The 26341-nt window shown below is 47.4% G+C and overlaps 1 protein-coding gene across 1 annotated transcript; it reads right to left on the minus strand.

Moving 5' to 3' along the window:
* Window positions 1-17693: 17693 nt before the first annotated feature.
* Window positions 17694-22923, minus strand: LOC124660283. Its single transcript, XM_047198094.1, has 4 exons — window positions 19682-22923; window positions 19191-19387; window positions 18972-19089; window positions 17694-18166 (listed from the first exon to the last, which is right to left on the minus strand). Exons 1-4 carry the CDS (start codon window positions 22610-22612, stop codon window positions 18107-18109), a joined length of 3306 nt encoding a protein of 1101 aa, XP_047054050.1. The 5' UTR covers window positions 22613-22923; the 3' UTR covers window positions 17694-18106.
* Between the last annotated feature and the right edge of the window lie 3418 nt (window positions 22924-26341).

Genomic DNA, 26341 nt, shown 5'->3' on the forward strand with positions numbered 1-26341 from the left:
TAGTCGCGGTTGGCTGAGCCAACCGCGACTAAAGCCCCTCCCCTATATATACCCACCCAGCAGCCAACACTTAGCCATTTGGTGCCATTCTCTTCACAATCTTCACAAGTGGGTGTTAGGTTTGCTTTTGGTTCCTCTTATGCACATAAGGTGTTTGATGAAATGCCCCAAGAGCATGAAACAAACATGATATGAAGTGTTGGAGCCACACTTGAGCTTTCTCATTTATTTTTTCCTCCTCGATCGCGGTTAGCAACTTGAACCTTTGATGTGTCGTTGATAAAATGTGCATGTGTGTGTAGTTCAATGTTTAATTTATATTGTTTGTAGCTAGTTAGTTTAACAAATGCATGATGGTTAATTATATATTTTATATTATAATAATGCGAGATGAATCGACAATGGATGTACTGGTAACCGACTCTCCGGCGAGTTCGAGTGCGGGTTTGAAAGATTTCCTCGTAGTGGCCAATGCGAACAAGCAGGGGGGTTTTGTTATCTGTCCATGTGTTAAATGTAAGAATCAGAATGGTTACTCTTCCTCAAGAGATGTTCACATGCACCTGCTTCGGCACGGTTTCATGCCAAGCTATAATTGTTGGACCAAGCATGGAGAAAGAGGGGTTATAATGGAAGAAGATGAAGAAGGGGATGATTTCAATGATGAAAGCTATCTTGCTCATTTCGGTGATACTTTCATGGAGGATGCTTGAAGGTGAAGGGGAAGGTGAAGAAGAGGCACGTGATGATCCCGTTGATGATCTTGGTCGGACCATTGCTGATGCACGGAGACGCTGCGAAACCGAAAAGAGAGGGAGAATTTGGATCGCATGTTAGAGGATCACGGGAAGGCGCTGTACCCGGATGCGATGATGGTCCGAAAAAGCTGGGCTGCACACCTGGATTTGCTGAGATGGAAGGCACAGGCAGGTGTAGCTGACTCGGCATTTGAAAACTTGCTGAAAATGTTGAAGAATATGTTTCCAAAGAATAACGAGTTGCCCGCCACTACATACGAAGCAAAGAAGGTTGTCTCGCCCTCTAGGTTTAGAGGTTACGAAGATACATGCATGCATCAACGATCTGCATCCTCTACCGCGGTGAATATGAGAATTTGAATGAATGCCCGGTATGCACTCGCATTGCGTTATAAGATCGAGGCGATGACCCCGGTGACGATGTTGAGGGCCGAAACCCGGGAAGAGGGTTCCCGCCAAGGTGATGTGGTATGCTCCTATAATACCACGGTTGAAAACGTCCGTTCAGGAACAAAGAGCATGCCAAGTTGTTGCGATGGCACAAAGAGGACCGTAAGTCGGACGGGGAGTTGAGACACCCCGCGGATGGAACGCAATGGAGAAAGATCGACAGAGAGTTCAAAGATTTTGCAGCCGACGCAAGGAACATAAGATTTGGTCTAAGTACGGATGGCATGAATCCTTTTGGCGAGCAGAGCTCCAGCCATAGCACTGGCCCGTGACTCTATGCATCTACAACCTTCCTCCTTGGTTGTGCATGAAGCGGAAGTTCATTATGATGCCGGTGCTCATCCAAGGTCCGAAGCAACCCGGCAACGACATCGATGTGTACCTAAGGCCATTAGTTGATGAACTTTTACAGCTGTGGGGCAGACCTGGTGTCCGTGTGTGGGATGAGCACAAAGAAGAGGAATTTGACCTACGAGCGTTGCTTTTCGTAACCATCAACGATTGGCCTGCTCTTAGTAACCTTTCGGGACTGTCAAATAAGGGATACAATGCATGCACGCACTTGCTTACATGAGACCGAAAGTGTACATTTGCCAAATTGTAAGAAGAACGTGTACCTTGGGCATCGTCGATTTCTTCCGAAAGGTCATCCAAGAAGAAAGAAAGGCAAGCATTACAACGGCAAGGCGGATCACCGGCCGAAGCTGCGGAACACACCTGGTGCTGAGGTATTTGATATGGTCAAGGGTTTGAAAGTCATCTTTGGAAAGGGTCCCGGCGGACAATCGGTTCCGAAGGGAGCCGACGGGCACGTAGCCATGTGGAAGAAGAAATCTATATTCGGGAGCTAGAATATTGGAAAGTTCTAGAAGTCCGCTCCGCAATCGACGTGATGCACGTTACGAAGAATATTTGCGTGAACATCCTAAGCTTCTTGGGCGTGTATGGGAAGTCAAATGATACAAAGGAAGCACGGCGGGACCAGCAAAGTTTGAAAGACCACGATGACTCGCATCCGGAACGGTTTCAAGGTCGTGCCAGCCTACGCTCCGACCAAAGAAGAGAAGGTCATCTTTTTTGAATGCCCGAGCGAGTATGAAGGTCCCGTCAGGATTCTCGTCCAATATAAAGGGAATAATAAACATGGCGGAGAAAAAGTTCCAAAACCTGAAGTCTCACGACCGCCACGTGATTATGACGCAATTGCTTCCGATTGCTTTGAGGGGCTCTGCTCGGAAAATGTTCGAGTAGCCATTGTGAAGCTATGTGCATTCCTCAATGCAATCTCTCGGAAGGTAATCAATCCAGAAGTTCTACCACGGTTACGTAACGATGTGATCCAATGTCTTGTCGGTTTCGAGTTGGTGTTCCCGCCATCCTTCTTCAATATTATGACGCACCTCCTGGTTCACCTAGTCGATGAGATTTCCATTCTCGGTCCTGTATTTCTACACAATATGTTCCCCTTCGAGAGGTTCATGGGAGTATTAAAGAAATATGTTCGTAACCGTGCTAGGACAGAAGGAAGCATCGCCAAGGGCTATGGAAATGAGGAGGTAATTGAGTTTTGTGTTGACTTTGTTCCCGACCTTAAGCCGATTGGTCTTCCTCAATCGCGGCACGAGGGGAGACTAAGTGGAAAAGGCACGATCGGAAGGAAATCAATGATATGTATGGACGGCCATTCTCCGACTGAAGCACACCACATAGTTCGACCAATTCCAGCTTGGTGGCTCCGTACTTTGAGAAACACAAGAATATTTTACGCTCGGACAACCCCGGGAAGCCTGAATCCTGGATTAGGAAGGCCCACATGGAGACTTTCGGCGGTTGGTTGAGAAAACATTTAATGAGTGACAATAAGGTTGTAGATCAGTCGTACATGTTGGCCAAGACACCATCTTCGACTATAACGACTTTCCAAGGGTACGAGATAAATGGGAATACATTTTACACGATCGCCCAAGATAAAAAGAGCACCAACCAAAACAGTGGTGTCCGCTTTGATGCAGAAACCGAGAATGGGCAAAAGGTCACATATTATGGTTACATAGAGGAGATATGGGAACTTGACTATGGACCCTCCTTTAGGGTCCCTTTGTTCCGGTGCAAATGGTTCAAGCTAACGAGGAGGTGGGGTAAAGGTGGACCAGCAATACGGAATGACAATGGTGGATTTCAACAATCTTGGTTACCTTGACGAACCATTCGTCCTAGCGAAAGATGTCGCTCAGGTTTTCTATGTGAAGGACATGAGTAGCAAACCGAGGAAACGGAAAGATAAGAAAACGATCGGTACATCATGCGATAATCCAAAGCGCCACATTGTTCTTTCGGGGAAAAGAAACATCGTGGGAGTGGAGGACAAGACAGACATGTCGGAAGATTATAATATGTTTGCTGAAATTCCGCCCTTCAAAGTGAACACCGACCCAAGCATTAAGTTAAATGATGAGGATGCTCCATGGATACGGCACAATCGTAAGCAAGCGGGGACACAAGGGAAGAAATGATGTGTAATAATTTATTGTACCAAACTTTGTTGAATGAATCATGTGAATTATATTACCCGTGATGTGTTTGGTGTCCATTTTCGAATGATTCAATTGACTCGAGATAGCACCGATGATACATGAAATTTGGAGTGACTAAGTCATACTCCTCGCATACATGAAATTTGGAGTGACTAAGTCATACTCCTGCATATAGGAAATTTGGAGTGACTAAGTCATACTCCCGCATACATGAAATTTGGAGTGATTTAGTCATACTCCTGCCTAGGCGTACAATATGCATACTCGTAGTCTTCATAGCCGCCGCCGTTGTACCGGTAGTCGTCGCCTTCTAAGTTGCCGGCGTCGTCGTCGGCTGCCGTCGTCGGCCGTCGTCGGGCGGCGCTCGTGGCTCGAGCCGAGGGTAGCGCGGGCGGGGGATATCGCCGGCCGTGATGTAGTCCATGACGCTCTGCGGAGTCCGGCCGTACCACCATAGCCGACGGCCGGCCTCGTGGAAGTTTCCGGGAGGCGGACCGTCCTCCTCATACCCGGCGAGCGCCCTCTCACGCCGATTGATGAAGAAGGCGTCCCAAGTATGCTCGGTTATCGGGATGCCGGCGGGGATTCATCCGCTGCTCCGGCGTGAGGTCGAGGTAGTAGTGGTTCGTGATGGCCGCCCGGCGCGCAGTACCCGAGGGACGGGAGGGACCGGCACGCCGCCGGCGCTTAGGCTCCGGCCCGGCGAGGGACGCGGTAGCCCGGTGGGCAAGGGTAGTTCGATGCGCAAAGCTCCTCCACTTGCTGGTAGGTTAGAGTGGGTGCGGTGGAAGCCATGAGAGAGTGATGAGAGATTGTAGAGATGTGATAATGCTGGCCAAGCCGGGCTACCTATATGTAGTGACAAATGGCGGGAAAATTGGGAGCGGGAAGACAGGAGGCGGGAAGAAAGAGGCGGGAAGAAAGTGGCGGGAAGAAAGAGGCGGGAAGAAAGTGGCGGGAAGAAAGTGGCGGGAAGAAAGAGGCGGGAAGAAAGTGGCGGGAAGAAAGTGGCGGGAAGAATTTTTCTGATTTTTTGATATATTATTTGTATTTTTAAGAATTTGAATTGAATTATTTTTATTTTTTTGATTTTTTGATATATTATTTGTATTTTTAAGAATTTGAATTGAATTAGTTTTATTTTTCTCGATTTTTTGGATATATTATTTGTATTTTTAAGAATTTGAATTGAATTATTTTTATTTTTCGATTTTTTGGATATATTATTTGTATTTTTAAGAATATGAATTGAATTAGTTTTATTTTTCTGATTTTTTTAATATATTATTTGTATTTTTAAGAATTTGAATTGAATAAGTTTTATTTTTCTGAATTTTTTGATATATTATTTGTATTTTTAACATTTAGAAATGAATTAGTTTTATTTTTCTGAATTTTGTGATATATATTATTTGTATTTTTAACATTTTGAATTGAATTAGTATTATTTTTCTGAATTTTTTGATATATAATTTGTATTTTTAAAATTTGGAATTGAATTAGTTTTATTTTTCTGAATTTTTTGATATATAATTTGTATTTTTAAGATTTTGAATTGAATTAGTTTATTTTTTCTGAATTTATTGATGTATTATTTGTATTTTAAGATTTTGAAATGAATTAGTTTTATTTTTCTGAATTTTTTGATATATTATTGGTATTTTTAAGATTTTGAATTGAATTAGTTTTATTTTCTGAATTTTTGATGATATTATTTGTATTTTTAAGATTTTTAAATGAACTAGTTTTATTTTTCTTTACTTTTTGATATATTATTTGTATTTTTCAGATTTTGAAATGAATTAGTTTTATTTTTCTGAATTTATTCATATATTATATGTACTTTTCACATTTTGAAAAAGAAAAGAAATTCGAAAATTACCTTTAGTCGCGGTTGGCCTCGCCAACCGCGACTAAAGGGTATTTTCCGCGGGAAACCGAAACCCGGCGAAAATACCCTTTAGTCGCGGTTAGGCGATGCCAACCGCGACTAACATACCCTTTAGTCGCGGTTGGGCTCCCCAACCGCGACTAAAGGTCGCTCCCTATAAATTCGCGCGGGGCGCGCCTGGCGGTTCATCTCTCTTTCTCCGCCGAGTTCTCTCCGTCGCCATCGATCTTCGTCGCCCGCCGCCCTCGACCGCGCTGCCGTTGCCGCCGCCACACGCCGCCGTCGACCGCCTCGATACGTCACCGTCGTCCGCCGCCGCGCGCCCTCTCCGACCCCCTTCTCACTTCGATCCCGCGCGCGCCACCGTGTAACCGCGCGCGCGCGCTGTCGCCGCCGCCGCTCGCGGGCGCCGCGCCGTACCGCGTTGCGCCGCCGCCGCCAAACGCGTTGCGCCGCGGCTGCCGCTGCTGGCGCCCGCCGCTGCTGTGCCGGCGCCCGCTGCCCGCCGCGCCACACGCGCGCCGCGCGCGCGCTGCGGAGGATGACGAAGAACAGAGAGGGAGAGAGAAGGCCAGGGGCGCCGCCTGGCCCACTTTTTTTTTGTTTTTTTGTTTTTTTACTTTGTAACTAAGTTGTTTTAATTAAAAACTAGTAAAAATGCCAACTAGTAAATTATGTGAAGAACTAAAAAATTGAACTTCACAAAAACTTTAATTAACTTAACAAAAAAAATTCACGCGGAATAACTTAACAAAATTTAACAAAAATAACTTAACAAAATAACTTAACAAAAGTTTGTCAAAAAAAATGAACTAAATTTTCACTTTTGTATTTTTTCACTTTTAAAAGAACTCAAAAAATTGAACTAAATTTTCACTTTTGTATTTTATCACTTATAAAAGAACTCAAAAAAATGCGCCGCCCCCCTCGCCGCCCCTACGTATATGCGGGTTTTTTTGTTCGCGGCGAGGGGGCGGCGCCACCGCCACCGCCGCCCCCCTTTCGCCACCGCCACCACGCGCCTACCTTCCGCCCCCCCCCTTTCGCCACCGCGACCCCGCATATACCGCGACACCCTCTCCCACCCCTTTCCTCGCCCCTCCTTTTGCCACCGCCCTTTCGCCACCGCCACCGCCCCCTTCTTCACTTAATTAATTTGTTTTTACTACATGTTTTCAGGATCGACATATGGCGGACGATAGAGCTGACCCGATTCCGGACAACTATGATCCGGACGCTGAAGACCATATGTTCGAGCATCATAAAAGGCGATATTCCATTTGTGCCGACCGGAGAAGAAGAAGATGATATCTCTTCTTATCCGAACCTTGAGTGTGAAGATGAAGGGCGCCGTCGAGCAAGATGATGCCGAAGAAACGTCGATAAACGACGATCTTCAATTGGAAGTAGCAACCACCTCCGGCGCCGAGGTATATATATATACATATTGAGCGTCCGGTGATACAACTAACCGATTTGAATAAATGTGTGTGTACTAACGCGCGCGACTCTCTTTCTTATTTTAGCCCTCGGCCGGATCGTCGAAAAATCGAGTACGTCGTCAAAGCGTGGCGCAACCAAGACGATGAAAGCAGGAGAAACATGCACCATCGATGTTGTCGACGAAGCAACCGGCAGAGCCGCCGGAGCCCGAGCAAGAACGCCACCAAGTTTGTCGGCCAATGCGGAGCCGTTGTTAGAGACAACGTCTCGATCACCCGCCAGGAGTGGAATGAGCCAAAGAAGGCACGTGTTGGTTTCACTTTTGTCGATAAGAGAGAAAAAAAGATTGCTTCAACAAGCTTATGGAACATTTCGTTCTACCTCCGGAATACCGCAAATACGATGAGGAGGGTAACAAGATTGCGGAAAACAAGAAGAGGCGCAAGCTAGTCAAACAGATTCGCTCTTTCTAGGATGGCCAACGCATTCCGGAAATACAAGCAAAATCTAGCCCATGACTTTGTCAACCAGGGCAAGACTCCGGATTTCAAAGGACAATATGAGAAAGCGCAACATGATTGGCCAGAATTTGTGAAGCAAAAGAAATCGGAGCAGTTCCTTGAACTATCGAAAAAAAAATAAGGAAAATGCGGCCAAGAAGGAGTACAATCATAAAATGGGGCCGGGAGGGTATCGCTTTTGGCAGCCTAGGTGGGAGAAGATGGAGAACGAGCTGAGGGCGCGAGGAATCCGTCTAGGTACGGAGGGATGGGACCCAAGGGCCAAAAGCTGGTGGTACGGGCATGGGGGATCGCCGAACCCGGAGACAGGGGAGTGTGTTTACCGGGGCAAAATAATTACACCCACCCAAAAGCTTATTGAGGCAATGAGGGATGCTCAAGAGGGGAAGATCAAGTTCAACGGAGAGAACGACGCCCCGACAAAAGCCCTCGGGAATCCCGAACACGGAGGACGTGTACGAGGCATGGGGCCCATTCCGTGGAAAATAGGGTTCCCCGTAACGATGACCCGTACGGTTAAGAAGCCGTAAGAGAAAGATGGATCGGGAAAAAGATGTTGTGGCGCAGTTGGTAACGGAAATGGATGTGATGAAGAAAACCGTGAGTGTACTAGTAGCCGAAAGAGAGGCAACTCGGGCGCAGCATGAAGATCATCCAATGGATCTCGGAAGCCGGCAGCGGAGAAGAAGCGAGCGTGGCTTCCACGGAGGCCTCACCGGCTGGTGCACCGACGATAGAAATTACTACACCGGAGCCTGCGGTGGTCGAAATTACTGCACCGGAGCCTCCTCGCTACCCCGTGGACGATATAAAGGAGATGAAAGCATGTCATCTGTATTATCCTATCGGGAACATGTCCATGAAGGTAGCCATCGGCGGTGCTTTACCACCTGGAGCACTCCACCACAACAACCCCATTCAAGATGGCTATGCTCGTGTGACGGTGGAGGAGATAGTCCAAGGGTTTGAGGACCCGGACATTGACATTGCTACACCCGAAGGGGTGAAAAGACTTGGAGATGTCAAGCGCCAGTTCATTCTATGGCAGAAGAAATTTATCAAGTTTCCAGGCGAGGCGCCAACAAGTCCACCCCCGTACGGTGGTGGTGGTGGCGGTGGCGGTGGCGGTGACGGTGGCGGTGGCGGTGGCGGTGACGGTGGCGGTGGCGGTGACGGTGGCGGTGGTGCTTCACCTAATACACCTCATTCACGTCAGCCGACGCCGCCCCCGATCCTCGTCCGGCGGGTGATCGGACACCGGTACCGCCCCCAATCCACCTCCGGCGAAGAAGCGAAGCGAGTCCTGGGTTATTAACCCGGACCCTTACGTACCTAAGAAAACAAAGGTACCGGAGGTATCACCGAAGCCTCTCCCCACGAGGCCTTGGGAAAGTAGTGCCGAGGAAGTCGAGGCGGGCGCGGCCGCTGATTTAGAGAAATGGAAGGCGAGCGTCAAGAAGAAAATAGAGGGCGAGCCCAAGCCAGTATATTCTGACAAGGAAAAGCAGTGGGCTAAGTCATTTTTGAACACACCGTCCCAAGCCGCGAAGAATCTGCCTGACGACTATTTACGTGAACTTCGTAGGCAAGCACTCACGTTCAAGAGGAACCAAGAGGCGGAGAAGAAAGCCTTGGAGGACGAGGCCGAGACAAAATTAGAAAGGGGGAAAGAAGTTGCCCAGCTCGGGGAACAAAGTAAACAATCGATCGCCCCGCTCATAGTGCAAGCCGCCGGTCCGGATGCCCCCGATATCATAGCAGCTGCGGCAGCACTATGGATTGACCGTAACGAGTGCCGGAGAACAAGCGGCCGACTTAGGTATCACTCTTCGTGCACTCGTTAGGCCTTGATGAGGCGCCAATGAAGGACGTAGTATTTACATATGTGAAGAATGGCCCTCTCATCGAGCCTGCGCAGAGAAGAGGATCTACCTCGACAAATGAAAGGTCTGCTAAATTGGTACAATGGTTACATAAAACATGAAGACGCCAAAGACTATATCTATGCGGAAGTTAAATATGAGCATCACTTCAAACGTTACTGGGTACAAATTCCTCTGAGTGAATTGTTCCAGCTGTTCAATCTGCGCGACCTCGACAAATCTATCATCAGTTGCTACGTTACGTAAGTGATTTATTAATTTCTACCCCATCTCGTTCATTGCTCGCACTATATATATATATATATATATATTGTCCTAACTATCTTGTTGTGTACGCTATTATGCGAGAATGAAGAAGCGGGAAATGCGAATAAGGAACATCCATGATGTTGGGTTCATTGACCCACACATCGTTAATTCATATGTGTTAGAACACCACCCCGCCGACGTGGAGGAAGAACTGTGGCGGTTTATTAGAAAACAGCAACGTAAAAGTGATATTCTATTTCCTTACCATTTTGGGTGAGTGTTTCGTCTTGAGCACATTCTCTTTTGTTTACTCCATGCATGGTATGTGGCTAATCGATGAGTTATGCATGATCGTGCATGTATCGTGTCCGCAGGTTCCACTGGATTCTTATGGTAATTAAAGTTCAGACCTCCTCGGTTCTCGTCCACGACTCTCTGAATATGGATCCGGCGCTTTGGGGCGACATGAGAAAAATGATGCAAAAGTAATTATTTTCATTCATTTGCGCTCTATATCGATCGGCCTATTTCGTTCATCATTTCCTAATATCAAGTAACTAATTAATACCTCTCTTGTTTATTTAATTTTCTTTGCCTCGTAGGGTTTGGAGACGGTTCGTAGATACCAAGGTCGGTGAATTCAAAAAAGAGCTAAATTTTAAAATGGCAGTGCGGACGACTGGGGATACTCAGCCACCGGGGACCAATCTATGTGGATACTATGTTTGTGAGAGGATCCGGAGATACCGCAATGAGCGGGACCAGAAGTGTGAGAATAACATCCCGAGGAATAACCTCCGGAAGACGCTTAGTCCGAAGCTCGCTTCCGACCACTTCAAGAGGAACTAGCCTGGATGGTTGGCGAGGGAAGTCATCGATCCTAGAGGAGAACACTATTACGATGACGTAGAACTTTATATGCACAAGAATTTGTAACTAACTTGTTCAAAATTGTATATGGTCATCCGATATTGAATATATATTGTATATGGTCATCCGATATTGAATATATATTGTATATTCCTCTTGAATTCTTTTTGGTTCTAATTTCAAATTTGTTTAAAATTGTACATTCATATGCATGTATGTATACAGTACCGTAGAATATGTGAAACTCCTTCAAAATTAAAACCCAAAAGAAATAAAGTAATACAAATTAAAAAGAAACCAGATTTAGGGGGAGGGGGCTAAACCCTAAACCTCGCGGAGGCCTTTAGTCGCGGTTGGCCAGAAGAACCGCGACTAAAGGTCCTCCGCCCGGGCGCTCGCCTGCGGCCCACGTGGACGGGCCTTTAGTCGCGGTTCGTAAGGAACCGCGACTAAAGGGGGGGGCCTTTAGTCGCGCTACTTTGGTCGCGGTTGCGCCACCGCGACTAATGGCAGTTGCCAACCGCGACCAAAGCCCCTTTTTCCACCGGTGGTTGTTACAATGAGCGATCGAATGGAGATGCGTGAGCGTTTAAACTGCGCACGTTCCAAATGATGATCTTTAGGCTGCGATATGGAGCACAGCACATCAGCTATGCCTCAATGGGGCTGCCTGCGATCACCGTGCTGACCAGCGCCGTGGTTGGTTCCGAGGGCAGCTTGCGATTAACAAGCGCAGCGATCGTGTCAAGCACAGACAGGGGGATGGGCGCCGCGAACAGACGATCAAACGTCTTCATCTCTTCTGCGGTGATCGGATGATCGAGCCCAATGATGCCCAGTGTCCGTAGGATCTGAATGTGCGCACGGCGTGTGGCGGTGGACGGAGCACCATCCTTTGCCCTCGTTGTGGAGGCAGAACGGCCACATCGAGGTGAGAAGTTGAGCGGTTGATTGCAATGTCTTTGTCTAGGAGTGGGGAGGGCCGCACTGAGCTGTTTGGTGGTCGTGGTGAGGAAGTCGCCCAGGTCCAGGAGCTCGCCGGAGTGGTACGCCGACCAGATCGTTGCATCCTGATCGACGGAGAGGAAAAGAGAGTGGCGCTCCGCAGGGGCGTGGGTCGCGATGGGCTTGGCCTTGGGCTCAGAGGGCTTGCGCGTGACAGGCTTGGCCTTGGGCTAAGGGCCTCTAGGGCGGGGGGTTTGGAGGATCTGAACGAGGCGTACAAGGTGGCCTCGACCTCGCCTTGGGAGACGGCATGCCTGGTGCCGGTGATTGTAGCGACTATTCCGCGCTTGAGGACCTGCTCCGCTTCCTCCATCTCAACCGAGTGCGAGATGATGACCCGCGCAGGCTCGGGAGAGGTCGCCGGTGCCGTAGGGAGCAGGGGCGGCGGTTGGGAGTACTGCGGGCGCCGCGGTGCGTCACCCCTCATGGCGTGGGGCATCGACGCATCGAGGAGGCGCATGGGGCTGCTCACGATGATCGCCCGGCATACGTGTCTTGCAATCCTTAGCCTTGTGGCCAGAGAGGAGACAACGGCAACCGCGGACGTCCTTGACGCAGCCGCAAACGACATGGGCAGGCTCCAGGCATCGGAAGCAGAGGTCGGCTGCCGCCTCGGGCGACAGGCTGCGGTGGCGAGGCGGGCTGGGGGTGGCCGCGCGTCGCAAGCACTGGCGATGATTCCTGCGTCTGGGGAGTTGGAAGCCCTCATCGTCGACCTCGGGGCTGGTGCGGTGGATCTCAGAGCGCGGCCCTAGGCGAGTGGCGGCCGGGGTGCGGCCTGGCGGTGCAGCCTGGCGGCGAGGGCCACGAGGCGCGAGCGCGACGGCCGGACTTGGGGCCGGTGGCGGCATGCAAGCGACGTCGTGGTAGGACCTAGAGCTTCAGGACTCACCTGCGGATTCCATCCATCGCAGCCCGTCAGCGGAGCGCTCGCGATCGGTGTCGGCGCCGGAGGAGGGCATGGCGGGCAGGTGCTTGGGGCGGTGGGCTACCGAGGAGGGTCGCCGGCGGCGGGGTTCAGAAAATTACCTATACCAATTTTTACTTCATTGAAATATCAAGAGCATGATTTTTTTCGATAAAGAAAATCTCTAGGCCTTGGCGGCCTGAATATGTTGGCCGGATAAACGAGCTAGGCTGGGCTGGGTAGTGCAAATAGGCAGAGTAAGGAAGAGTCCCGGCCTGTGGCCTGCCGGCCCGCCATATTCTCAAGCTTTTGAGCATCGGGCTTTCTTCAACCTGGCCCGGACGATGCCTAGGTGCCCAGACTGCCACACAGTGTCAAGGTGCAGTATAGGCGGCGAGGCGAAGATCGGCTGATCACCTAGTTGGTACAAACTCTATAGCATAAGTTTCAATCGAAACAATAGAGCTACAACTATTATAATGCTACTTGAAAATCAAAGAGGACGTCTGCAGGCAACCACTTCATTTCATTGTAGACAGCAATCGTTCGTCTCTGGCACATGTCTCATTGTTTATGTATTTGGTCGTCTCATACCTTAGTCCTTGTAAATCCAACTCCACCCAGTTTAAGATCTTTGGCTCCGTAGACTTCTTGTGATGAATGAGCTAACGATCAGATCTCATGGAAGAAAGTCTAATACACTGCCTGACGTCCTGACGTCTCTCCGGCCGGCCGTTCCACGAACTTATCTACTAAGGATACCTAACCAAAAATCTAGATGTTTGTTAGTAACCAGATAATCACGATTTCATTTAATTCTGTGAAAAGCTTGGCAGATAAGACAAGGACGCAGATGGTTCAAATTTCGAAAAATTGCTGGCCCTAACAAGCTCCTTGAGATAATTACCAAATAAAATAATGAAGTATTTTACTTAATCTCAAACAGAGGAGGTATGTTGGCACCATTTGCCCGTTAGTGCTGATCGGGAAAGCAATATGTAAAACCAGCGTGGATGAAGGTTGGGGTCGTGGAGACCAACTAGCTAGGGGGTAACTATGGATGCCACACTTGTCAACCTCACATCTAATACACAAGGACTTGTATAAAACACGAGAACAAAATTATATTATTGCAAATTGACATGCTAATCGAATACCTACTTCATAGTCTGTGCCTATTTATTATGGTCCGCTTTAGAATCCTTCTGCACAACTCAACTTCATAGACTTTTCTTGGATTTCTTGTGTTTTTCAACTTCACATTCTGGAATCGCTGATCCATTCACCTCTGCTACTGCCCAGATCACGTCATGTAACAAGACACACATCAGTATTCAGTAATAAACATAATACATACAGATATTATACAACAAAGGTGGAAGCTGTGATATACGTTGGATCTGAAGGATCATGATTGATGGCTTCTCATTTTCTTACTCTTTTTCTTGGTCTCGTCATTTGACATGATATTTTTGGGTTTAATTTCTTGAGAAACATTACCATAAATCTTATTCAACAAAGACGACATACGCAACTCTTTCATGATTTCACTCCTGCTCGAAAAAAATTGATCTTCACTGCTGCTGCTGCTAGCGGAGTTGTCAGCTGGGTGCTTCTTCTTCTCTGAATGTCGCTGCAGTTCAAATGCTATGGAAAAAAGCATTACAATGTGCTAGAGCTCAATAGATGGAAACTTGAGGAGATGTGTGAATTAGACAGGTGCAGCATCAAACATCATTTTGTAAACACAAACGCAACCAATGTGAATAAAATAATACAAAAAGACCTAGAAGTACGAAGACTTGCACAATATAAGTTGAAACAGGCATGTTGATAGAACTTTTACAAAAGATACCAAAACTCTACACTGTGACATATGTAGTATAAAGGTGACAATATGTTGTGTGCAAAACAAGTAAAATTTTATGACATGAAAACCATTTGGTCTCATTTTAATTTTTAAGTAGTGAACTACAAATGAAATATAAGTCCAGAATTCATAATCATCATTGAGTTTGATTAAAAGAGTATCCTTCTATCCTTACTTAAAAGAATGCTACAAAGGAGTATGCATATGAACAACATATGTCCTAAGTATGTTACTGATTCACACTTCATTCATATACCTTGTTGGCGGTGACCAGGGAAGGAGCAGACATCATGATCATCAGAATCTAAATCATATTTTTTGTCAACTACTTCAAGGTCGCCGTCATCAATGAAGTCAGATTCATAACTTTCCTCCTCACTCTCGGAAATATACTCGCTATCAGACGCTTCAATATCTTCTTCATAAGATTCTCTTGTTACAAGGTTAAGAATGAACTATATGTGTCTAAAGCGCTACACAAAAAATGAAACAAAGCATAAGGTCAATCAACATTTGAAAAAGGATACGATGTTTTTTGGTCTAGTGCAATATTGATATTGCTAGTGCTGCTCTGGAGGTAATATCCAGAGAGATGCACAGAATTTGGACCAAGTACTGAGAACAGAACATCGACATCCTCGTCAAACTCGACCTCTAGATGGCACATCTCAGCCAACATAGGATTCAAGCTACAAAGTATCAGCGGCATCCTGTTACCAACAGTACATTGAACCAGAGTCCTTGTAGCAGCGTCGTAGCTGACCAGTGCAGCCTAAGAATCATCACACAAAAGTAAAATAAATTTAAAATCTTTGGAGGGCTCAAGTTTGCAAAAATATAATTTAGCTTCATGATTATCATGTCATACTTAAAGATTGTTTCAATAAACTATCTAACAATTAACTTTCGGAAAATAAAGTGATAATATAAAAAGGGAAATGAATCACATCCCGACGGCCTAATCCTAGCTTAGTTACGCTCCCTCATCACGAGCTCATTAGACCTAAATTAAAAAGAACGTTGGCCAGAGAGGTGATGGAAAATTTGTATCACCGGCAAAGACGAAAACTAGCGCGGTGGAGACTTCTCCTTCTGTGCGAGGCAGCGACCTTAGTCGGAGCTAAGTTACGGCGTCGCCAGCTCTGCTGCTCCCGGCGAGACATGTATATTCAGGCCGCCCCATGAGCTGCTCCTAGATTCATACTTTCTTCTTGCAGCCATGGTAACAACATGTTCCTCCATTTGTATCCCTCTACCACAATAGATTTCGATTCTTGGATCTGTTTGGGCGCAGGGATATTTTGTTTGTTGGCGAGCGGCAGATGGATCGATTTTTTTTTGCTTGTGATACTTCAATTGAAACATGAGAGCAACAGACCTATGGATGCATTTTGATGATTTGGTCACATTTTTCTTTCCATTTGTACTGTCTCCAAGTTAAATTTGGTGTATTCATGTGAAATTATGACGCTAGTTTCACGCTGACAGCGGCCACCTTCGCACTACTAATTTCTATGTTCTTCGATTTGCTCTGCTTTCAAAAGAGAAGAATTTGCTCTGTTTTTGTTGGCTGAGACTTGCACTGAATATAATATAGTTTTTGCTAATTTCTTGTTATGCTTGTGCTGATGCATTCATGTGATTTTGAGCAGCCACATTGAGATAAGCACTAATGGAGGTAGCTACATTTAAGCAGAACCTGAGAGTTATTGATAAAAGGGGTCCTAAACTAGAGGCTTGCTGCTGCTGCAAGCAACTTCAAGGAAGCATGAAGGATAGCTGCATATACGCAAGCACCTAATTCTAAAAAGGAAGAGTTCCATGCTAAATTGGAGAAATCTGCTACTGATCTGGAGATGATAGAGAGATCACAGCAACAATTGACAAGGTACACGGATTTGAAAGGCTTGCTGTGCTCAAAGATAAGTTACAGTGGCTCCGGTTGGACTCCTCCGCTGTTAGAGCAGAAGGGACTACTGCAACTGAAACATATTACAGTGAAGAAGTGGAGAAATTAAGCAGAAGCTGATAACATCATATAACCTCCAACTGGATGGCGATGAGTATATATTTTTGCTTGTAGTTCCTACAGCGCTCATTAAAAATTAAACATGACAGCTCATATAACATGTGAACTGGATAGTTGACTGGCAGAAAATGCGACTAAAGTTTTGGTCGATAGAGAGATCCTGATTCTGATGGAATATGCAGCGAAGTGAAGTTTTGCCCTATAGTACCATCCTCCAAAATATGTCTTCCTCATTGTGCCTCTAAGTTATTAGATCTGGGTTGTACTCCAAATAGTAGCGTAAATCAAGTGTATGACATGTTTTTTACTCTGAACCCAGAGTAATTTTCTCCCTCCCTCATTTTTGTGTACATTAAGATTGCTATTCTTCTATTGTTCTGGTTTTGGTTTATTCATGCGATGGGTTGTCACAGAATGTAATCAGAAAGAAAATATCCTTGAATAACGCTTCTTTTACATATGAGAGCATGACTAGGGGTGAGGCAAATTATTGGTAACTCATACGGAAAAATCGTGTACACACTAGTATACATCATGAGTTTAACAGGATGATGAATTTGAATAAGAAATGTTAACCTTGGAAATGCGGAGACGGCCATGGGAGGGCTGGCAGTGGTGGGTGTAGGGCGTCCCTGGCCTCAGCTCCACGCCTATATACATACAGAAATTAGACATAGCAGGTCCTGCATAGTAGGAGAGAGGAGGAAGGGGATGTTTACCCCAGAACACCATTGGAAGAGCTGCAGTGTTCAGGGACGAGGGAGGGGAGGGGATGCTGCTTGCCTTAAAAAGGAGGCTGTGATATTGGTGTTGCCCGGCAAAAGGGATTTCAAATTAATTAACTTGATTTCTTGCCCAGAAAATTACTTACCTTGGGAATGTTGTCAATCAGTAGTAATCAATCATAAACGCTGAGTGAGAGAATAAGGGAACTAAATCATAGCAAAAGTAAATCATATTCTGAAAATGGTATGCCATCTAATCCACCATCCCCATGGTTCTATCTATGCCGTTTCAGTGCGCCAGGCAGTATGCTGCTATAAATAGGTTCCGTCAATAATGAACAGCATCGGCACATGTTTCTCTAGTCAGTAGCGTGAACATCACACGTTACTCTGCTCAGTTTAAACAACACTCTAGTAACAATAGTCTGGAGCAAGGAAACAATCTGGAACTCAGCAGACCAACTAAACTTTCGGACAAATGGACTCAGCCCCACAGTACATCACACACAAAAGGAAACCAAGACAGATATAGTCCACCAGTTTCTGACTCAATCAATGTACACTGAACTTGGATCCTTGGATGGATCTTGGCACCAAACTCTCGTTAAGAAAAACGCCAAAATCTTCTCAATTTATTCAACACACTAGGAACATGTTCCGTCAGTGTCAACTGGACCAGGGAGAAAAAAAACTTTGTTTCCAGAGGATAGTAAATCTATCTACAAACAAAGAAGACGTATTTAAAGATAAAGATAAACTTCAAATACTGACAGAAACTTCTTTGCCTTCAACTTGCAACATCCTGTACAAGGCCCAAACAATCAAGATGATGATTCGCAGCCAAAGTCATCGCATAAAAAAAAAATGGTTTGCCCTCATAGACAGCAGCATCACGTTTTTAATAATACTATTCAGGAGGCAAAGCACAACATCAGCAGCACTTGCTGTGTCCTACAGCCCAATTTCCTGTTTTAGCTCATCACGGCTAATTCCTGCTCCTGAACTCCAGCTTCCTGCGCATTTTGCGCTTTCTGCAATATATGAACAAGTTTGAAGATCAAAGTGCGACTTTATTAATTTGTCTTGAGGAGAAATCAAATAATATATATCTCCAGTATCGCGGTGTGTCTGCAAATGCAATTCATGAGTATGCGGCTGGACAAAGGCTCGCTCAATGGATTTGACACAATTCAAACGGTCCGGTTCATAGCATTGCTTGGTATAGTAAGCTCAAATTAGCATCGCACAAGACCAGAAAGAGTACACTCCTTCTAGCGCTAACATAGAGTGGATTTGACACAATTCAAACGGTCCGGTTCATAGCATTGCTTGGTATAGTAAGCTCAAATTAGCATCGCACAAGACCAGAAAGAGTACACTGCTTCTAGCGCTAACATAGAGACGAAGTCTACTTACAATGACTATCTAGGAATAAAGAATAGCAATATCTCACTTGCCATTATATATAGATGATAATACCAATAGCTAGATACCCTCATAGTTCTCACAGATAGAGTTCCTTGTTTGACAGCCTCTTCATGGCCATAAGATATTTATGGAGAACAAGTACATGATTTTCAAATAAATTACATATACATTGCCGCAGATCTTGAAAAATCAGTATAACAGGCCTTGGGTGTATTTCAGGGATTTTATTGAGGTGTTGTTTGGGCGTGAAGAGCAAGGTGGAGCATCCACTGATAGTATGGATGCAGAAAAGTTCGGAGAAGCTCATGAGCATTTTTCCGGTCTTAATTAGCATCTCACATGGAGCCATGAAATTTTAAAATGCAAGCTCACAACAATTCACTAAACCACATGTGTCCAGAATACTACCTGCATCAGGGGCAGCTCAAAGCAGACGTACTTCCAATAATCAACTAACTTGTGGTCTTTAGGCGCCACCTCTATTGCTCTACCAGCACAAAATATTGCGTAAGCATCAGCTGCATACCTACAGTAAGTATAATTTATTGTTACTAATCAGGCAGAATAAGAAGCACCATTATACAAATACTTCATATCCAACAGAAGAATTAAAGGGGCAGTACTCACTTGCCGACACCACAAAGCTCAGTAATATAGGTCCATTCTTTTTCAACATACTCCTTGGAGAATTTCTGGATTCTAGTTGTTTTTACATGCTGCAACCCTAGACATTCAAGATACCCCGCCATCTTCTCAGGGTCAGCGTTAATTGCAGAGTGAGCATCAGGATAGCATTCGAAGAACCCCTCAATAATATTTTTGACCTACATTAGTTAATAGAGAGGACTGAATTCTTGAACTTAAACTGGAAAATGGTATTGATGCATTATCTCCTAAAACAAATGGAACACAAGTCTAAATACAGTGCTACACTCAAATAACACAATACACACACACAATAAAAAAAAAATGAGACCATGATACATGCAACTGCTAAGCTTGCCTGTGCAGCAAAATTGTTCTTCAAAGGTTTGCAGAAACTTTCGAGACTATCAGAACTTTCATTAATCATATTAGTTTGCAGAAATTAAGTTCAAGCGAATAATCTTGGAGCTTACCTGTTTACCCTGTGTTAAGTTGAGCAGCATGCAGATGACAATAACCTTCCATGGATCAGAAGCATACTTCTCCTGCAAAAGATTATGCGGAGAGCATGGCGGTGGTACCAGCTGATCCAGGGGAACGCGCCTGTATATGTCTGAGCACTTCTCAGCAGGGGTAAGTAACGGTGGTGGTTTCCTTCGCTTTGTGGTTCCCATTTTCTTAGGGTTTTCCTTTACTTGTGGATGTAGTTTCTCCTGTGAGCCTGGACCTGAATCTTTCTTCTTTGACTTGCAAACTACAGAATTGTTAGTCTTGGAAGCCTTGGAGGTTTCATTCGCCCGAGGTAGCAGCCTTGCTAGATGATCAGGGGTTCTAGGAAGTGGGGGTTTGTGATCTCTACGGACAGGGTTATAGCGGAACTGGTCAAAAAATGCACGGTAAGGCAATGAATCATCAGGGTTCTGCTCCGTGCAATTGGAAACAAAATCGCTGAATGGCACAAAGCCTTCGGGCAGCGCCGGCTGCCTCTTGCTTGCCTCCTTGATAAGCTTACGATTGCTGAGGACACGGACACAGGGCATTTTTCCATTGCTTTTCTTAATACTACTACCCTTTCGGGCATCAGCTTCTCGCTCTTGTTCCGGTGGAGCTTTGCCTCCTTGTGATTTGGCTGAGTGAGTCTGGCCAGGGTGAAGTGACAATGGTGACTTGCCAGATGGCTCCTGCTGCTTCATCTGCTTCTGTTTCTTGGTCACCTTCACTTTCTGCTCCCAAATGGTGGTTTCAGATGCAGCTGATGCAGAAATAGATGACAGTGTGTGCTTCATGTGATTGGACTCCTTTTTCTCCTTTACCGCCATGGTGTCGTCCCTCTGCTCCTCCAAGGTAGTATTTTGGGCAAGACACACTGCTGCCACCCTCTGCTCCTTACAAATCTTCCTCTTGCTCATCAGCGCCACTGCCTTTTCGAGCATTGGGACCCTGGGAGCTGTGTATTGAGCTGGGTCTTCAAAGAATGTGGCAGCGGGTAGAGGCTTTGAGGCATGGGAAACCTTTGTTCCTTCTGACTGAGTCAACCCGGGGTGAAGTTGCAATGGCGAATAGGTAGATGGCCCCTCCTCCTTCCTCCGCTTCGGTTTCTTGGTCACCTTTGCCTCCTGCTGCAAGATTGGGGCTTCGGCAGCGGCGGCATCAGTGAGTGAAGGAGATGACTTGCGCCCCTTGTGTTTCTTCTTCTTCATCATCGTCGCCGCCAGCACCGGCTCCTCCAAGGTAGTGTTTTCAGAAAGAGGCAGTGCCGCCACCTTCTGGTCCTTACAAATCTTACTCTCACTCATCACTGCCACGGCCGCCTCCTCCAACATTGGGGTTCTGGAAGCTGGGGGTTGAGTTGGAGCTTCAAGGAATGTGGCAGCGGATAGAGGCTTGGCAGCATGGGAAACCTTTGTTCCTTGTGATTGAGCATGCGTGGGATCATGTGGCAATCGTTTCTTGGTCACCTTTGCCTCCTGCTGCAAGATTGGGGATTCGGCAAAAGTGGCAACAGTGAGTGAAGGAGATGACTTGCGCTCCTTGTGTTTCTTCTTCTTCATCATCGTCATCGCCAGCACGGGCTCCTCCAATGTAGTGTTTTGGGAAAGAGGCAGTGCCACCACCTTCTGCTCCTTACAAATCTTCCTCTCACTCATCACCGCCACAGCCGCCTCCTCCAACATTGGGGTTCTGGAAGCTAGGGGTTGAGTTGGAGCTTCAAGGAATGTGGCAGCGGATAGAGGCTTGGAGGCACGGGGGGCTTTTGTTCCTTGTGATTGAGCCTGCGTGGGATCAAGTGGCAATCGTTTCTTTGTCACCTTTGCCTCCTGCTGCAAGATTGGGGCTTCGGCAAAAGTGGAAACAGTGAGTGAAGGAGATGACTTGCGCTCCTTGTGTTTCTTCTTCTTCATCATCGTCATCGCCAGCACGGGCTCCTCCAATGTAGTGTTTTGGGAAAGAGGCAGTGCCACCACCTTCTGCTCCTTACAAATCTTCCTCTCACTCATCACCGCCACAGCCGCCTCCTCCAACATTGGGGTTCTGGAAGCTAGGGGTTGAGTTGGAGCTTCAAGGAATGTGGCAGCGGATAGAGGCTTGGAGGCACGGGGGGCCTTTGTTCCTTGTGATTGAGCTTGCGTGGGATCAAGTGGCAATCGTTTCTTGGTCACCTTGGCCTCCTGCTGCAAGATTGGGGCTTCGACAGTGGCAGCAGCGGTCAGTGAAGGCGATGACTTGCGCTTGCGCTTCTTCTTCTTCGTCGTCACCGCCAGCACGCGCTCCTCCGTCTGCTCCTGGTTTTGAGCAAAAGGCAGTACCGCCACCCTCTTCTCATCACGCATTTTCCACTTCCTGATTGCAGCCTCGGTCGTCGCCTCTTCCAGGATCTGGGCTCCGAGAGCTGGGGATTGAGCTGGGTCTTGAAGCAATTGGGCGGTGGATGGCCCCTTTTCATTATTCCGCTTCTGTTTGGTGTTCACCTCCGGCCCCTGCTGCAAAATTGATTCTTTGGCAGCGGCAGCAGCGGACAGTGAAGGAGATGACCTGGGCTCCCTATGCTTCTTCTTCTTCTTCATCGTCGTTGTTGCTGCCAGCATGGGCTCCTCCCCATGTTTGTCCCCCTCCGCTGCCGCCTTCTGATCATTACGCACCTTCCTCTTCCTCTTCCTCACAGCCACCGCCTCCTCCAGGATTGGGGTTCCGGGAGCGGGGGATTGGGTATGGGTTTGGAGGAATGTGGCAGCCGGCAGGGGAGATTGCGACGGAGCCACCCCGAACCCCGCACCATCCGGCTTTGGCTTCTTCTTCATCCTCTTCTGCCGCGTCGCCTCACACTGGGACTCTCCCATGGCTGCCGCCGCCATCACTGACGCCGCAACTGGCGGTCCTGAATTGGGCGTATCTCCTCGCTCCATGTCCCCCGCTGTCGGGGAAGCCACGCGTCGGGGACGAGAAGTGAGGTAGCTTGGGACGGCGCGACGGCGACGGCCGCGTCGGCGATGTCACATACCGATGCCGCTGGGGCTAGGGCTAGGGTTTCGGTCGGCCGTCTGGGTCCCTCCTCTCCTTGCCTCACAGGAGCTGGAGCTGGCTTCGCCGGGGAGGTAGGAGACCCGCCGCCGGTTTCGGGGGATGCGGTAGCCGCCGGCCGGGACGGGGAATGCGGTGGTCGGGCTTCTTTTCCGTGAGGAGTTGGAGTCAGAACAGAACCGGCTGTTGGGATCAGGATACTGAGGAATTGCTACTCCAAGCGTTTCCTATTCTTCAGTTCCCTGATCTATTTTATTTTATTTTATTTTACTAGCAAAAATATGGGCCGTCAGTCGCGCGGGAACTTTCCTCAACGATTCCCGCGCTTTTGTTTCCTCCAGACTCCCCGACCGCTCCCCGGGAGGCGGGATTGATATGGGCTCGCCAAATGGATGAAACCGCAAATCCAGACGAAAACGAGAAATCATGGACGTGACTGGGCCATTTTTCGCTGTCTGGATGAAAAAAAAGGTTGTTGGGGAGATGGTTGGAGATGTTCTAAGGATGGAGGAAAGAGAAAGCAATCGTGGGTGGGTTCAGGGGCTGAAGTACCCTTAGACCAGCCACTATTTTGCATCAAAGCGAACCATTGAGGTCTTAGCATCGGTTCTATACATAGTAGAGCACCGCATCAAACCTTGTGATAGAAAAAGCGGCTCATATTATTGGTTCGCATCATACAAATAAACAAAGATTTCTTCCACCAGTTAGTGCATGTGAAAGGAATCGATGTGTGTATGCAAGGAACAGGAAGAGGACTAAACTTGCCTATTCAACCGGTGCTTCGGAGGAGGGATCCTCACGGAGGGGAGAAGAAGTAGGGGGCCATCGGGCGGAGAGTTCTCGTGATGGTGGTACGCGATTTACCCAACTTCGGAACACCTGCATGATGATAGGGCCTAGTGTTGGTTGTCTGGAATTATCTGTGCGCTTTCGCGTGGTTACAATGAGTTGTGGTTGTGTCTCTAGGGCTCCCAGGATCCGGCTTATAAAGACGCCCGGATCTAGAGTTTCTACGGAGAGTCCTAGCCATAATACAAGATGCCTAAATACGGAATATACATTGCCGTGCACGTCAAGGATCCACCTAGATCTAGCTTGCCGCCATGGATCCGGATACTTCATGGGCCTCCATAGATCCGCCTACTCCATAAATCGGTTGAGATCCGGCTCCTGCTCATAGGCTGGACTTCATCCATCTTCTGTTAACAACAACTGGGCCGCCCGGTGGCCCATACGCCACACCACCATCTGTGGGCCACCCGGGTTTGCCGGATCTAGACCATGTCGTTGGCATACCCATAAAGTATACCCACAACAGTCCCAATCTGTGTGAGAGACTAAGATGGTGGCATTGGCATTGATGTCACCAGTTTCGCCATCCTGTAGCTGATTGTTCCTAACGCGCGCGGCATTGCCGGCCGCAGGGGTTTCAGTTTCTGCCTCCGGATCGAAGGTGACGCAGACCTGATACTGCGCCAGCCGCGCCTTGGACGGAGGGATGATCTCGCCATATCTGTCGATGCTTTCCTCGTCCGAGGAGTACTTGACACCGCACACGAAGGGAGCAGCATCTGAGCCGAGCTCGTGTCTGGTGTCGTAGTCGATGCAGTTGTACGATGTCAGGTCTGACGACTCAGAATCATCGGATTCGACAAACATCGTAGATGTGGTCCGGCGCAATGATGATGTCGATGGTGACGACGGAGCCGGCACGATCGGTATTGTTGATGCAGTGGTTGACGAAGTAGCAGCCGATAGTTCGGCTGCGGTTGGTGATGAAGCAAAGGATGTAGCAGTCAATGAAGACGCGGCCGCTACGGGGCCCGAAGTGATCGGGTCAGGAAGTTGTAGAACTCCACCGTCGCTGATGTTGAGGTGGACGCTCCCGAACGCCATGTCCATCCCACCACGTAGGCCCGAAAAGGCCGAACGTGACACGAAGGCGTGGGGGTGAACTCGAAGGACCCTGATACGTCTCAAACGTATCTATAATTTCTTATGTTCCATGCTACTTTTATGATGATACTCACATGTTTTATACACACTTTATGTCATTATTATGCATTTTTCGGCACTAACCTATTGACGAGATGCCGAAGAGCCAGTTCTCGTTTTCTCGTCGTTTTTGGTTTCGGAAATCCTACAAAGGAAATATTCTCGGAATTGGACGAAATCAACGCCTAGGGTCTTATTTTTCCACGAAGCTTCCGTAAGACCGAAAGGGATACGAAGTGGGGCGACGAGGCGCCGCCACCATAGGGCCGCGCGGCCGGGTGGGGCCCGCGCCGCCCTATGGTCCGGCCCCTCGTCGGCCCTCCGACTCGCCCTTCCGCCTACTTATAGCCTTCGTCGCGAAAACCCCGAGCACCGAGAGCCACGATATCGAAAAACTTCCGGAGACGCCGCCGCCAATCCCATCTCGGGGATTCGAGAGATCGTCTCCGGCACCTCGCCGGAGAGGGGAATCATCTCCCGGAGGACTCTTCATCACCATGATCGCCTCCGGATTGATGTGTGAGTAGTTCACCCCTGGACTATGGGTCCATAGCGGTAGCTAGATGGTTGTCTTCTCCTCATTGTGCTATCATGTTAGATCTTGTGAGCTGCCTATCATGATCAAGATCATCTATTTGTAATGCTACATGTTGTGTTTGTTGGGATCCGATGAATATGGAATACTATGTCAAGTTGATTATCAATCTATCATATATATGTTGTTTATGTTCTTGCATGCTCTCCGTTGCTAGTAGAGGCTCCGGCCAAGTTGATACTTGTGACTCCAAGGGGGAGTATTTATGCTCGATAGTGGGTTCATGCCTCCATTGAATCTCGGGACGAGTGATGTAAAGTTCTAAGGTTGTGGATGTGCTCGTTGCCACTAGGGATAAAACATCAATGCTTTGTCTAAGGATATTTGTGTTGATTACATTACGCACCATACTTAATGCAATTGTCTCGTTGTTTGCAACTTAATACCGGAAGGGGTGCGGATGCTAACCCGAAGGTGGACTTTTTAGGCATAGATGCATGCTGGATAGCGGTCTATGTACTTTATCGTAATGCCCTGATTAAATCTCATAGTAGTCATCATGATATATGTATGTGCATTGTTATGCCTTCTCTATTTGTCAATTGCCCAACTGTAATTTGTTCACCCAACATGCTATTTATCTTATGGGAGAGACACCACTAGTGAACTGTGGACCCCGGTCCATTCTTTTACATCCGAAATACAATCTACCGCAATACTTGTTCTTTATCGTTCTTCGCAAACAAACATCATCTTCCACACTATACATTTAATCCTTTGTTTACAAGCAAGCCGGTGAGATTGACAACCTCACTGTTACGTTGGGGCAAAGTACTTTGATTGTGTTGTGCAGGTTCCACGTTGGTGCCGGAATCCCTGGTGTTGCGCCGCACTACACTCCGCCACCAACGACCTTCACGTGGCCCTTGACTCCTACTGGTTCGATAACCTTGGTTTCTTACTGAGGGAAAACTTGCTGTTGTACGCATCACACCTTCCTCTTGGGGTTCCCAACGGACGTGTGTCTTACACGTCATCAAGCATTTTTTCTGGCGCCGTTGCCGGGGAGATCAAGACACGC

This window comes from Lolium rigidum, chromosome 6, assembly GCF_022539505.1.
Source record: "Lolium rigidum isolate FL_2022 chromosome 6, APGP_CSIRO_Lrig_0.1, whole genome shotgun sequence".
Lineage (NCBI taxonomy): Eukaryota > Viridiplantae > Streptophyta > Magnoliopsida > Poales > Poaceae > Lolium > Lolium rigidum.

What these genes read in the sequence shown, in the direction of transcription:
- LOC124660283 (XM_047198094.1), bottom strand. Translation starts at nt 22,612, where the DNA reads ATGGAGCGAGGAGATACGCCCAATTCAGGACCGCCAGTTGCGGCGTCA. An exon ending in GAGCTTTGTGGTGTCGGCAA is followed by an intron (nt 19,090 to 19,190) that starts GTGAGTACTGCC and finishes TACTTACTGTAG; the next exon opens with GTATGCAGCTGATGCTTACG. An exon ending in TTGAGCTGCCCCTGATGCAG is followed by an intron (nt 18,167 to 18,971) that starts GTAGTATTCTGG and finishes CATATATTGCAG; the next exon opens with AAAGCGCAAAATGCGCAGGA.